Below are 15,661 nucleotides of genomic sequence, written 5' to 3'. Positions count from 1 at the left end.
CCAGGTGCAAACAACTAGGTGCTCTGGGGTGAGAAAGTATTTGAGGCTCTATACCAACTCATTTATTTGTGCAGTAAAACTCTCCTTAGCTTATGTGTTCTCGTGTGATGTTCTCCACTGAAGGGTGGAAAAGACATTAGATATTTTATTTTCATTAACATGGAATAAGGATCCTCAAATTAAACCTCAACATTATGGAATATAGCACAGGCAACATTGTATCTGTAATTTATTGTCCATAATAACCCCAGTTCTCTAAAATAAAATCATATGGCCCGTGACGGTTTTATTGGTGGGTTACAATGCACAAAAGGGAGATTAAGGAATATCATTTTTACACCATGTCTAATATAAGACAGTTTCTTTTTTTTTTTTTCAAAGGTTAAGGCACTAAATTAGATCCATAAACCAAACAGAAAAAAAAGTCTATTGAAATACTAACAGAGCATGTTGCATTTGCTTTCAAAACAAAAGCTCCCAAATCAATGAGTGTCTTCTTGTGACACAAATGTGCAATAGGTTTCGAACATAAGGCTTAGAGGGTGTAAAGCTCATTAGTTAGTTTCCCTACTGAGGCGGATTCAGGCATGACTTTGGGATTAAATGGCTTTTGGAATGCTATTGTCTAAGCAGCCTCTAAAACTGAAGGAACACTTGGATGGGTCCAGGTCTTTCAAACTCTAAAGATACGGATAACTTGTTCTTGTTTGACAGAATTAGGAGAGTGTCTCGAAATTAATGAACCGTAGTCCATTAATCTGTTCTCGATTATGCTTGTCTATATATAGATATTTCATTAAACATGGGCATCATACTTCTGACTTTCTCTCTTCAAACAGTGTATCATTTAAATCCTATATTGGAATTAAGACAAAATGTGTTTCTGTAGGCAGAACCAGAGCAGGGATTTTATTTTTGCATTGAAATATAAAAAACAATCAAAGTAAAATTGATTTAAACAATGTAAATATATTAAAAAATAAAATAAAATAAAATAAATAAAATTATTAAATCTATTGTTAAATATATTATAATATGTTTCATTATTTAAAAATGTCAAAAAATTAAATTGGATATAATATAGTTGGATATATAATGTAACATTTACTTTTGGCCCACGGCTGTCAGTCAAGTTTGATTTTTGGTTCTTTGCATTAAAAACTCTGGGCACCTCTTCTGTAGAGAAATTTGAGGTTATGTGCCTTTCTCAAGAGCACAATGGCCACATTCTCACATCACACACTGGATGCTTTGCTAAGACAAAACATCTCAAACATGCATGCAAGCAATGATGGTCACAGTAGGATTAATTAATGACAGTGTTAATGGGCCCATTAAACAGATGATCATATCAACCAATGGTACTGCTTTCTTGAACACATATACATTATAATTGAACTGGAATGGCTTGTATTTAGAGTTGAGATGTTTACAATGCATGAAGCTCTGATCAAGATTGCAATTAATTTTGACATTATTACCAGGCTGTTGAATTTAAAGCAGGTGTTCTTTTCAGGTTTATCTTCCAGAACATGTTTTGACTCTCTTAACCCCTCCATCTATCAGGGCAGCATCTATCTATCGAGACTCACAATGAGACAATTCTTAGAGGTAATTTTCTCAAATAATAATTTACAAATTGATAGTAATAAGAAAATATGCCTCCTCTTTTGGATAAGTAAACAGCTGTCATTTTTTCACTTTTCCAGTGAAAGGTTTTAAGAGAATTCTATGCATCTGACGGATGATTATGCATGATAACATTTTACATATCTCTAAGTTTTGGTTTATTTACACAATTTTTGGAGATCAAACTTACTGTCAACTGTCTCTCAGCAGGCGTATTGGTTTGGACGTGCAGAACGTGAAGATTATTTGGCAGCAGTGCACACAGACTCGTCTTATCAGCACTCCTGGGATTTAATTGCTGTTCATTTTTTCTTGTTGTTTTCTATGCACTTAAATTAGACTGTGGACAAAACTGACATATTCATTGGTATTTAAGTTACAATGTGAACATTTAACAAATACTAAAGTTTGCATATCAAATTATAACTCACAAATGGAATCATACTTTTTACTTAGAAATTGATGTTTTGCCTTGTAAATCCTTTTTATTTTGGAGACTTTCAACTTCTGCTGTCACCTCATGATGCTCATGTATCACTTTTAACTATTTAACTTTGTAATTGGTTAAATTTGTTTGTGTCACAACTCAATACAGCTCATATTATTGATAAATGTTGGTATAAATTACATGTGCATGAACAATGTGTGACACGGGCAATGCAGTGCAAAGTATCACCAACCCTATTTATCTCAATCAGTGCGTGGTGTTAATGGATGTTTGAGCACGCACACTGCCTTTAAAAACCTGTGAAACGTGATTCCATGTTTTGCTCACTCTTGCCGTGAACAGAAATAGCCGCAATGAGGTAATGTGTGCAGCGGTGTTGCTCCATGCGCGCGGAAGGCGATTGGTCGCGCGCTTCAGCTCCACGTTTTGCACGAGCCCAGATCCAGACTTTTGCGGCAAGCCGCATCAACATTTATCCTTTATACATAGTGTCTATTTACTAGTCAATATTTTAATTACTAGTACACTGTAAAATATTGTAAATGAAACAAAGATTGTTGGAGTATGTTTTACAGTAAAATACTAGTTCAGATTTTCTTCAAAATTTCTTGTTTATTCAGTGTGTTACTTGCTTTTCTTTTACTGTTGGGCGTACTTCTTTCTTTTTACTGTTTACTTGCTTCTGTTCACTAGCAATTTCTGTACTTTCCAAATTTCTTTTAGTGTAAGTAATAGTACATAGCACTTTTTTACTAGAAAGGTCTACTAGTAAGCTTCTTATTTAATACTTATTTCAATACTGACTAGTATCTATTCAGTTTATATTGAATTTCATTCTATTCTAGTTTCAATACTTCTACTACTTATTGATTAGATAACTAATTAGAAAGGTTGATACTTTTCACTAGGCCTATAATTTGTATCTCACTAGTTGCAGTTGCTTTTCTCTTTGTCAAATTTGGGGGTGTTTACACAACACCATTTTCAACTAAAAACTGAAACTTTTTATGTGTTTTGGTCATTCATTTACACAACAACAGCGATTTGGCTGTCTGAAAGTGCAAACTTTTGAAAACAGGTTTCAAAGTGTAAGTTTTTGAAACCAATACCATTATCGTCTCAATGTAAACTACAAAAACGTGAATTTGTGAAAAGTTTATAACATATTATGGGTATGTGCACAGGCTGCAGTGTTTCTCTGCTAAGTGACATCGCCAACTACTGGCCTGGCATGCATAATACAGCATTTTTTGTTTTTTTTAGAGATTCATGTAAACAAGGATTGTTTTGACAATGTTGTCATCCGTAGGCTACATGAATCTTTTGAAATATTTCTGTTTAGTACATCATTGTCATGCAAACATGCCCTTAGTGAAAAGTCAGAATGGCTATGTTATAGTCTATGCATTACTTACATAAACAAAACAAATAAAAAAACATTACTACTAACAATTACAACACACAATAGTGTCTAATAAAATGCTACTAGTGTTTATTTAATTGCTACTACACTGTGTGAAAACATGGTCACAAACAATTACAAAGAAACAGCAAGTAACAAATTTTAAAGTAGAAAAAAAAAGGATTTTCTAGTAAAACATTTCTTGCATAAAATCTTGTGAAATAAATTTTTTACAGTGTAGGAATACTGGAACACCTATCTATTATGAAACAGATTCAGGAAAACCGGAAAATTTAAGTACAACCCCCAAGGAACAACTAGTAAACCTGCTTTCCTGAAAGCAGTTAAGAGAAATAGCCTACATGATAAAACGGCTTGCCACAGGCGTGAATGTAGTCAGATTGAAGGTTGGCTTTGCTCCGCCCCTGGCTTGATTGTATATGAGTGCTGACCGAGAAGCATGCAGCAGTTTTTTTTCGTAATGTTTTTGATGCGGAGGCTGGCGCTGAATGCGGTCTGTATTTGGAGAGCATACGCTTTTTATTGACTTGGATTAGGAGGGATTGTAAACTCTTTCATCTCTGGGATTGTCAGTTACTTTTTGCTGTTGCCGACTGCGGTGCGACGCACTCAGCAGATTCAAGCAGAGAGGTAAAGGTTACAAAGTTTAGCCTGCTTATGAATTCTCATGACACAGTTAGACGCGCGTGTCTTTAATCGTGCATATTGCAAACAAGCTTCGCTTTAATGTTGAACTGTTTCTAAACCAAATCCTAGTGCCCTCTAACGATCTATTGACACAATATGTTTACGCAAATTGCCATATTAACTTTTGCAAACTGTTTTCCAGTGGAATGGTAGACCGCATGATGGCAATGAACCATGGACGTTTCCCAGATGCTGTGAATGGGCATCAGCACTCCGCGCGCAGGATGGGAATGGGACAGTTTTCCAACGCGCTTCCCCAGCAGCAGCACTATAACGTTATCATGGGAGATCACATGCATTACGCGGGAGGGAATGTAAACGCAAACCACGGGATCCGGCATTCCATGGCCTCTGGGAATAATATAAATGGAGGGATCCCCAATGGCAACTTGCCTGCCCGCTTTAACTCCCAGTTTGTCGGACAAGGGCAGCAACTCGCTGCCAGCATGCAGTTGCAGAAGCTCAACACGCCTTACTACAGTCACCACACGCATCCTTCCCATCATCACCATTACATGCACGAACTGCACCCCGCCAGCCACCAGTTAAACGGGACAGGACAGCAGTTCCGAGACAGTAACGCTAAGCAGAACACGTCTGGGGTTCCTCTGCCTGGCCACCACATGCCTGCAGCAATGCTGCCCCCCAACGTTATCGACACGGATTTTATTGACGAGGAGGTCTTGATGTCACTGGTGATAGAAATGGGCTTGGACCGAATAAAGGAGCTGCCAGAGCTCTGGCTGGGACAGAATGAGTTTGATTTCATGACAGACTTCGTTTGTAAGCAACAGCCCAGTCGAGTGAGCTGTTAATCTCACCTTTTCCGTTTTTGTTCCCCTTTTTTACGAGACTGATATTACTGGTGTGTTTTAGATCCATAAACCACAGGGTTCCCACAGTCCTGGATATATCAGGGAGTTTCAAAAGTTTGATTTCCAGGCCTGAAAAAGTCATGGGGATTAATCAAATATGTAAAAATTCACAGAAATTTGTGTAGTCAATATACTTTTTTTTTTTTTTTTTTTTTTTTTTTAAGATTCCATTGATGTAAAAAAAAAAATTAATGCGAGCTCTATATTTTTGATGACTGGAGAAGGGGGAAATCATTTAAATTCATTAGTTAGAAAGTGTGGGAACCCTGAAATCCGAATGATGAACCCACAAAACAGCCATGGAAGTACCGTTCAAGGGTAAACTATCATCAGCTGGTTCATGCCGTTATGTAACAGAAATGGATTTGTTTTGCATGAGGATGGTTTGGACACGTCATGCTATGCATCACATATGCAGGGGCTGGAGAGTGAGAAATGCAAAGAAATCCCCAAAAACTCAAGAATATCTGTTCAGTATTAATGTAGCAGACAAAAAAAAAAAAAAAAAACATGTTTTGTTCCTTCAGACACTTTTAACATGAGACCTCCAGTGATATCAGATGTCAGTGAATGCATATTCTAAATAATGTTGGTGGTTATGTGACATGATTGTAGATAATAGTGTGTAATTGTCTCAATCAGCAATGTACTATAAACTTTAGTGGCCATACTTACCAGATTCCTGTGCTGCTCAGAGATTCACTGAACTGTGAGCAGATGCTTCAAGTTGTTCTTCTCTCCACCCTTTCTACATCTACTCAGGCCCATGTTGCCTCCATGATGCTTGTGTGTGTGTATATCAGAGCCTAAAACATATACGGAAGTGATATGAATGTGAGCGAGAGTGTGCATTTGCCGGCTACTCTATATGCTTAATTGAGTACAGTGTATCGGAAAGTCCAGGAAAAGACATTTCGATCCTGAATGTCATAGTCTGGAATGTTGTAAAGGAAGGGAATGTGGAAATATCCCAACACAGAAGAGTTTCATCTTCATTGGTTTTCAAAAAATAGATAGACCACTGTGCTTATTATAGTATGCGGTACATGGCAATACTACTGTGTTGAGGCTTTCTAGGAAAGTTTTACAGTATTTTTGTATATTTTTAGAAAAAAATGTTAATTTATTATATTTTAATTTGCAAACATGAATAAAGCAGCAGAGGCTCATTACTGAAGTCAATGCCCTGTTCATTTGGGTGTCAGCATCATTTATGATTCCAAATTTGAATTATGATGTTCTATTCATGTCAGTTTTACAATTAAAGTTCTGTTCTAATCAACATAATACAGTGTTTTTGTTGTAACATCATAAATCTGTATATGCAGCGAGTTTCTTTTTAAACTACACTTTGTCAAGCTAACTGGTTTTAGCCTTTTTTGATTTTATTAAATAACCTTTAAGTGAAAGTGAACATAATATCAAGCATTAATTTAGCAAAGAATGTCCTTTTATAGTCCTCTCTTTAAATTAAGTCACTTTGGGCAACTTGTCCATGTCTGGTAGAAAATATGCACATTTGAAAAAGCTTACTGTAGATGTGTATTAAAATGCAAGACCAAGTGCTGGGTAAAGCGTCCAGTTTCACTGCATGAATAATTATCATGCAAATAGGTAGCATTCAGCAGAGTTTGTCCTGCAGTGAAATTGAAGCTTCTCGGAGTTGTCAGCTTACTAGTGCCAAGCACAGTCTAAAAACCATCAAGGGCTGATAGACTGAGCATTAGCATAATTTGGAATTCAAGATATACCAAAGTGGGAAATAAGAGCTCATCCTCATCCAGAACTGTATTTAACAATGATCTCAAATGTTCTTCAGAGTTGTGCAATATGATTATGCAAATGATGATAAATTTCAATGTGCATCAGGAACATTAAGTGCTGATGTAATAAGTGTTTTAGTGTTTTAGTCATGTCTAAAAGGTCTAGATTTTTGCATTAAAGGGGATAGTTCTCCCAAAAATTGCAAAATTAGTCACCTTTTACTCACCCTCATGTCATTCCAAACCCAAAAGTCTTTGGTTCATTTTCAAAACACAAATTAAGATATTTTGAATGAAACCTGAGAGGTTTCTGTCCCTAATAAATCCAGGTAACCAAACCTTAGAAGATCCAAAATGGTCATAAAGGCATCAAAATCTAATCCATATGAACTGAGCGATTTGATTCTTGCAAGGAGATATAATAGCTTAATATGATGATTTAGATTTGGAATAAATTATGGTTTTGGAATGACATGAGGATGAGTAAATGATGACAGAATTATATTTTTGGGGGTAAACAATCCCTTTAAGAACAAGTGTGTACCTTTCATTAACAGTACATACACAACATATATATTTAAACAGTTTTTTAAAGTACAATTTAAAAACTTTAGAACTTTTAAAAAAAACCTTCTCAATATAAAGTACTAGAAAAAAACGAACCACTTTTGATATACGATTACATTATCTTAAGTCCCTTATTAAATTACAGTCATGTTGATAAGAATTTTGCTCAAATGATGCCACTCTAATTCCAGATTCAGTGCTTCCCTGTGGTGATATTGACTTATAATGGATGTTTCCGTAATGCCATTTTAAATAGCAGAAGCCAACAGGATATCAACAACCTCTTGCTCCCCTGCTAAATGTGAAGCAGACCTTCAGGTAAAGAGCCTGTGGAGTCGAACTGTGTGTGCTTGATGGCTAAGTTCTCAAGTTCCTTCATTCATTAGTTCTTGCAAAGGCAATTACTCAGAGCACCATTATGTATCCATTACAGCAAGTTAATTTGAAAAGAATTTTAAACACAGCTTATATCAATAATTGAGACTAATAAAAAGGAAATGTCAAAAGACTCCCAGATGAATTTTGCAGAGAATATGCGGGCACACGCTCTTCCTCAAGGTCTGCTGTCCTTCAGATTTTTGGCAGAGCTTCAAATTCTGCCTCTTCATTCAGAATTAAGCAAAAAATAGCGACAGACTCGTGAAAGTGGAGGAGAATTAAAATGATCTTATTTGCAACGAGGGAAATTACATTTACAGAGAAGGGCAGAGATAAGTAAGAATGGTAATTATGGAAACACATAGGCATCGCTATTGAACAAGGAGGAATGGAAGTGGAATGCCAAATGCTCCAGTGAATGTCTGTCTTTAATAAGAAATCCATTTTGGAGAAATAATTTGACTGTGAGATATACCCTGCTCACAAATTTAATGAATGATTGCATTTAATCAATGATCTGTAGCATATAAATTTAAACTATTACATACATATTTCACATTGATGGAGACACTTAACCTTTAAATAGAGTAAAACTACTACAGCTGCCTTGCTCAAGGAGATCTTTGCACATGGGACCACAAAACTTTCTGAGCCTAAAAATCACCTAAGCTGTAAATGTCATGTGACAACACACATAGTCTCAAACCCCCTTGAACTTGAAAGGCTGCAGAAAAATGTATATTGAATTATATTATCTTTTAAAAAAAAGTTTTTTAACTGTTTGACAGATGATTCTTGAGCACCAAATCAATGTTTTAGAATGATTTCTGAAGGATCACGGACATTCAGCCTTGCCATCACATGAATATATTATATTTTAAATTATATTAAAAAAGTTATTTTAAATCATAATAATACTTCACAATATTACAGTTTTACTGTATTTTCTGATCAAATAAATGCAGACTTGGTAACAATGAGAAAATTCTTTCAAAAACATTTAAAATAGATCTTACTGACCCCAAACTTTTGAACCATAGTATACATAAAAACATTTAAAAAATCAGTTTCATTGAGATATACTTATGTTTTTAAATGGCCATTAATGTAAACAGGTGCTTTTTAAAACCATGGTATAGGCCTAGTTAAAACTAACTAGACCATATTAGTAACCTGTCAAAACTTTGACATTTTGCTCTTGATCATGTTCCTAAATATTATTTCCAGTGTGAAATAATGTCTTTCTTTTGGTATATCAATCATCCTGCTAACGCAGTCATGACACTGAATCAGTGTGTAGAACATTCTGTAAACAGGCAAACGCTAGATGACACTGATCTGGATTGTGACATTGCTTAATATACTAAGTGAGATCTGTTATAACAGTCTGTCAATGGAGGTTCTGCCCTGCTGCTCAGAGGTGAGTTTCACAGCATCATGTTTTTACAGCTTAATGCACTGCAGATGCTGTCACTGCACTGCATGAAAGAGCACTGGACACTTACATGGAACCTATCAACATATCCATTAACATGACACAGCTATGAGGCAGTCTGTGATCATGCCATTTTAGGGGCTAAAGAGGTATTTTTCATTTAATAAGGCTTCATAGCCATTGCTGCTTGATGTCTTCCTCTGAGGTGTAAATGTTCCTTTCTTCTTGCTTAGATAAGCACTCATGTTGGAGAGTAATTCTTTTTCCCATTTGCTTTTCCTAAAGGAAATAGTGGCTACTTGAGAGCCAGCAAATGAATACAGGTGGATTTTAAAGTGAAATGATCAAGAAAAGTAGTAAAATGGGAAGTGCAATAGGAGACCCAGTTGGCATCACATAAATAGCATATGAGGTCTCTTTTTATTTATTTATTTTCACTTCATATTAAATTGAGAGCGAATTGAGACTGGCTTGACCCCATTCATCTCTCACCTGTCTCCATCTAGTGTTGAGAACACACATTGTGCTTGAAGTCTGCGATCAAACCAGGCCCGGCTCCACGGGGGGGGGGGCCAGGGTGGGCCTGGCCCACCCAATCAGAAGCTTGGCCCACCCTGGCCCCACACATAACAGCCAATCACAAAATTGTTGTGATATTCAATTGAGGTTCATATATTTTTTATTTTTCGTTTTGTTACCGCCCACACCCACATACGTGCTAATACTGTATTTTACAGCTAATACAGGGAGCCGCTATCAATATGCCCGGAATTTAAATCCTTTTGAATGAGCGCTGGCGCCTTTCACTTTCGATTTGGCGATCACGTACAGTGCTCTGTGTAAAGGGAGAACATCTTACAAGATCAGATATTTGTCAATGAGCTAAGAATCTGTTGATGCATGGTTTCGTCAGTCTCAGTGGTGTAGTGCAGGGTATATTCAGGTATACGGCTTATCAGTCGGCTTTGCGTAGCCTATACCTACTTCTAAATACCCTCTGATGCGCATTCAGTGGTGTCTCACATTAGCCAAAATAATGACAGTCCACCACATGATTTGCTAATCAAATCGTCTGTGAATAAATGCAAATATTCCCTAAAAACACCCAGTAAAGGCAGTGATGCGGTCAGGGCGCGCTGGCTTCCCTTTAAATATGATTGATGATTGCGCCCGCGCATGCTTTGTCCCGAGACAAGAGGCTGACAGAGATGCTGCCTCTTCAACAACAACAACTTCGAATGAAGACGTCAGCCAAAGTGAACACTCTTTAATAACGGAACCAGTGCTCGAAATGTGACGGACACTCCGTTACGCATTACCTGCACTTTTATATTTTAATCTTTATCGCTCAGAGTCAGAGCGTAAGTATCAGGGTAATTAGAAATGATACTATAAAAATCAGACTACCCAGGAGGGGGCACCGTGAATTACCTCTCATCTCGACAAATCATGTGAATGCAAGCAGAGTCGGTCTGGGGCGTGAGAGTCACGGGAAGCGCGCAAACTGGCGAATTATTGATTTCTAATTTGAATCAGTACATTATAATATGAAAAGAAAAATCAAAAGGACCAGGTTTTTGCGATCAGATATTTTTTAAACCGGTAAACTCCTGTAAACTTTTCAGTCCAAGGATCCAGTAAACATTTGCCCATCACTGCCATGGGAGAAACAGTCAGTCAAACATAGGAATATGCACAATTCTGGATAAATTTATCACTTTTTTTTTTCTTTTTCCAAATAGAGATCATATTCTCCTATGATTCTCAATAGACAACTAAACAAATAGCTTGTAATTTACTAGAGGTTCTGACAAAATGTTAATTGCTGCGGTGTGTTTAATTTTTAAAATTTGAATTATGTATTGCAAAATTTGCACCTCTGTTGTGGCTAATATTAATTTCATAATTATCCTTACTCCGTGAAGTAGCAGAAGTTAAGTGAAAATGTGCAAATGGCCCATTTTGGGGTGAATTAAATGCAAGTCTTAAATGTCACTGTTTATAATATAAGGCATTCATCCTTTCACTTTAAAAAAAAAATGGGGGCATAAAAAGAGAATAAGAACGTTAGAGAATTCAATACGAACTCAAACATTGTCATTCAAATTCGCCCACGATGATCTCACGTCAACAATTGGTTGCTTAGCAACGGCAAACACCACAAGAGCTCAAGCTCCGGTGCGCTTTGAAAGAAGAGAAAGCGGTAAAGCTCGCGTTTCCATGCGTTTTTAGATGCGAATTGTGAACGCTCCATGTTTTTAAATTGTATGTATTCTGCAACATATTGATGTCACTGGGCTAAGACCCCGGTATCCACCCTAGAACGTCCCTGCCTAGAATCTATTATCTAACATCACAGACATTCAAAAAGACAAACTAAGAACTTGATCTCTCAACATAGTTATTATAGTGTTAGGGGCGGGGCCACGCTCGGTGGCTCCATTGCGTCATCGAGCCACCGTTTTAGCCCCGCCCAAAAAATCCTGAACACAGAATTGGTGAAAAACTGTTTAACGGTTTAACTCCACAATTCAGTACTACATAGTTCAGAGTCTTTGTAATGTGTTTCAGCAATACATTTCTAACATTTGTAATGTGTTTAGAAACAATTCTCAGAAATCTCTTTACACAGATTTTAAGCAATTTGGAAACTACAATGACTCGTTCACAAAGACATTTGTTTTGTTTTTCATTGAATCGACACTTTCAACGAGCGCGATCACGACTGATTTGTTTTCTCACACAACAGTTCAATAAAAAGAAATTAAAGTTGAGCAACTCACATTTTAGAGACAATATTCGCCAGTTCGACAGTAGGCCTACTACTTTGTCTTCTTTGCTCAGCTGAAAATATATGCAAAAAATAAAATAAAATGAAGACACCGTAGAATTGTCCTTGCCTTCCAGAATGAATCAGCGTCTTTGAATAAATCGGTTGAATGAAGGATTTAAAATGACTCACTCATAAAACGGTCTTTTGTCGCCACTTAATTGGAGTAACTATACAAGAAAACACTACAGACTGACATCAGGGGAAATGGATCGCGGAAAGAAACAAAGAGTAAAATGTTGAACTGTAGCTACTTACTGTAGCCTAAACGCTCTTGAAACGCTAATTCAAGCATCGAAACTAACTGCTAACACTTAAATGAAACATAAATGAAACCTCAAGTACCCATAAGTTATTAAACTTCAGTTTATAAGTAATAAAATGTCAAGATCTGTTGTTTGTACTGCATTCCTCTTAGAGGACTGGGTGTAAATTGCATTAAAGTCAACGCAGAGGGATGTTGACTGTTATAATTGCCTTCACTGTGGGAATGTTGGTTGTGCTCATCCCTAACAGTCAGCTCTGAGCCCCCTGTGCTTTCCAGCATCTATTACTGTGAATCTAGACACCTTCTCCAGCCTGCATTGCAAGGAGATACTGTAGCCTACAAACAAGTCAGTGACATACAATGTCAGGAGAGCTGCTGGATTGTGTCTTCTTGAGAGCGTGAGGAGAAATCCTCTCTGTTAGATTATGCTACATGCATGTGTGACACATCTTCCCATCAAATGATGCTCCATCTCTGGCCTGTGAATAAAACACAAGCTAAAAAATACGATATTCACATTCCTCAGAGAGATCTGTATTTAATTTCCATTGGTATTCCTTGAAATCCTGATTTTATTTGTTAAAATATGTAAAAATAAATTAATAATAATAATAATAATAATACACAGGTTTAAAAAATAACTTGAATCAATAGTATGTGTATCAGTGAGTATTCTTGTCTTGTGTTCCTATAAAAAATATTTTTACAGGAAACATTTAGCCTACAGTTAGGAAACAAAATTAATAAATAGGGCCTATAATAAATATTTCTGATGCATTACATAAGAAATTTAAGAAAGTAAAACTGTCAAATGGTTTAATTTTATTATTAACACAGATAAAAGCATAATTGCATAAAGCACTAAGACTTAAATTAGGATAAACTGATGTTGCTCTTTTTTCCTTAAATATCTAAAAAAATATATATATATATTATGCAGTCTTTCTTCTCAAGTAAATTCCTCTTTATTTGAAATATATTTTGATATTTTTAGTGGGAGAAAAGGGAAAAAAATTATAATTTTGTGACAGTTAAGAAAGGTAAATATGATTCAAATAACCATCTCATTTTAATTTTTCACCATCTGCTATCAACTTTAACAACAAGTCTGCAGTTTTTTAAAATGACAAATGGCAGAAATTTTAGAATATAGCAAGCCTCATTATCAACCATTAAATACAATGTGTGAAAGAGCAAATTATATGCAGGATATATGGACGTCCCTGTCTCTGCAACACAGTCCAAGGATCAGAGTGCTTTTGACAGCACCTGGAGAGAAAGGAGAGCGAGGCATGAGGAGACGTGGACAGATCTGACTTAATTTGACTGCATGAGTCAGCAGCTCATTTAGAAGAAGCCAAAAATAAATTAAAAAAACAGAGCGAGATTCTGTTGTGACTTTGTCAAAAGAGTCCTATGCCATGGAAAACAGGAAATGAGCAGTTTGGAGAAGTATCGCTCATTCTCACCAGTTCATCTATGCCTATAACTTACAAGTCAGAAACATTGGTCAAGTCCTTGCCTCGCCAGCAGTGTAACATGCCGACAGTTGCTGCGAAACATGACTCAAGGTTAAAGAGACATTTATCAAAACACCCAAGTAACAGACTCTCAAAGAACAAGGACGTTACAATTATTAATTGAGATGCAGGGGCTGAGAGAAATAATTAAGCCTGGAGCCAATGTCAGAATCACTTCTATCTGGTGATTAAAAAGATTCCCTAATAAAAGCCAAAGAGGGTGAGGATTATCAGAGAGACGACCCGCGGTAAAGACTATCACCCACCACTCTTTACAAATCCTTAACATGACCCTGAAACACTTTAGACTCATTTGTGCTTTTAGTAAGAGCTACTGCAAATAGCAAAGTAATGATTCCAGAATTGCTAATATCAGTGTGTAAAACTGCACTACATAGGTCACACATTAAAAACCCCATGATATGGTTTGATGAATGGGTGGGTGGCCGTGTTTCGCAGTTGCATCCCAAATATTTTTAAATATTTAGAAATTTGCCGACAAAAACGCTGTTATGGAGTGAGTTGCACTGGAGATGCTAATCACTTCACAATTCTCCATTTGCATGATTTGAAGTGATTAGAGTGCAATTGACTGGAATTATGGTGGACAAATGTGATAATAAATGCTAATAGGAGCTGTGAAAACCCAATACTAAGCAGATTGTTACAAGAAATTGGTCCTCAGGCATTCAGTACACAAGTCAATAACTCCGAGAGCCGCCCAGATTTGCATGTTAACCCTATAAAGCCAAGAGTATCATATTTAGTATGCAAATTTCTAAGAGGTCTAAATTAGAAAAGAAACTGTTTTACACAATCTGCTACACCTTCAGATTGCGGTACATGTGTGATTTTGCTGTGAAATCTTTACTGTCTTTTATAAAATAAACATAAGAATAACTTCTATACTGTTAGCAATATTTTAAGATGAACATTTACTGGACTTAAGCAACTTAAGTTTACTTAATTATCCATACATGACGTTTTAGAAAAATCATGTTAAAATTTAATTAAATTGAATTATTATGCTTTTGAAGACCATTTATTTGTATATCTCTATATCATAGTCATTGCATTTCATTATGTATTTTGCTCTCCACAATGTCACTACAGACCTTTGATCATAAAACTAAGCATTCTAAGACATATTATTAGGAGATATAGAGTGACAACTGATATTTACATGTATTTTATTTAAGTAGTCTGCTATACTGTTATAAATATCTCACTGATTATATTATAAGCTATAAGAATTTCATTTTTGGCTATATTTATGTCAGCAACTCCACCAAATTGCAGATTTTTGCTCAATTTGGGCCTCTGAATAAAACAGAGATTTTTTTCCCTCCTTCATATTCTCAATATATCACACTTAACAACAAAAAAAAAACACAAAAATATGGAAACTTTATTTAGATTTTCTTTTGTATTCTGTCTAAAGGTTCAACAAACTGTTCCATTAAAAATATATCAGGCTTTACAGGGGGGTAAAAAAAAAAACCTATTAACTTTTTTTTTTACTTCTAACTAAAATCAGTGCTAAACCAGAATGAATTTTGGATTAGTAGATCTATGATAACTATCTGCGATAACAAGTCTGAAGCCTTTCAAAGGATACTACAAAATTAGTTTCTCAGCTGTCTTCCTGAAAAGCCTGAGTAGAAAGATCTTGACAGGCCGATTCATTCAGAGTGTTTGGACAACGCTTCCATTGGTGTTCCACTGGAGGTTATTTTGAGGGGCTTGTGCTGTCAGCTGTTGTCTTGAGTCCTTTTGGACCCTCCTCACTTCTCTCTTTCACTCTGATAAAACTGTGGACTGACTGGTTCATTGTCTTC

At 36.1% G+C, this 15,661-nt stretch overlaps 1 protein-coding gene across 1 annotated transcript; it reads left to right on the top strand.

Moving 5' to 3' along the window:
- The first annotated feature begins 3,915 nt into the window (after window positions 1-3,915).
- On the top strand, window positions 3,916-6,423 carry cited2 (Cbp/p300-interacting transactivator, with Glu/Asp-rich carboxy-terminal domain, 2). The gene is made up of 2 exons (XM_058754855.1): window positions 3,916-4,130; window positions 4,330-6,423. Exon 2 carries the CDS (start codon window positions 4,334-4,336, stop codon window positions 5,000-5,002), a length of 669 nt encoding a protein of 222 aa, XP_058610838.1. The 5' UTR covers window positions 3,916-4,130; window positions 4,330-4,333; the 3' UTR covers window positions 5,003-6,423.
- The last annotated feature ends 9,238 nt before the right edge of the window (window positions 6,424-15,661 follow it).

The sequence above is a fragment of the Onychostoma macrolepis genome, chromosome 20 (assembly GCF_012432095.1).
Source record: "Onychostoma macrolepis isolate SWU-2019 chromosome 20, ASM1243209v1, whole genome shotgun sequence".
NCBI lineage: Eukaryota > Metazoa > Chordata > Actinopteri > Cypriniformes > Cyprinidae > Onychostoma > Onychostoma macrolepis.
The sequence above is the reverse complement of the archived record's forward strand: the minus strand, read 5'-3'. Positions and strand labels throughout refer to the sequence as shown.

What these genes read in the sequence shown, in the direction of transcription:
- cited2 (XM_058754855.1), top strand. Translation starts at nt 4,334, where the DNA reads ATGGTAGACCGCATGATGGCAATGAACCATGGACGTTTCCCAGATGCT.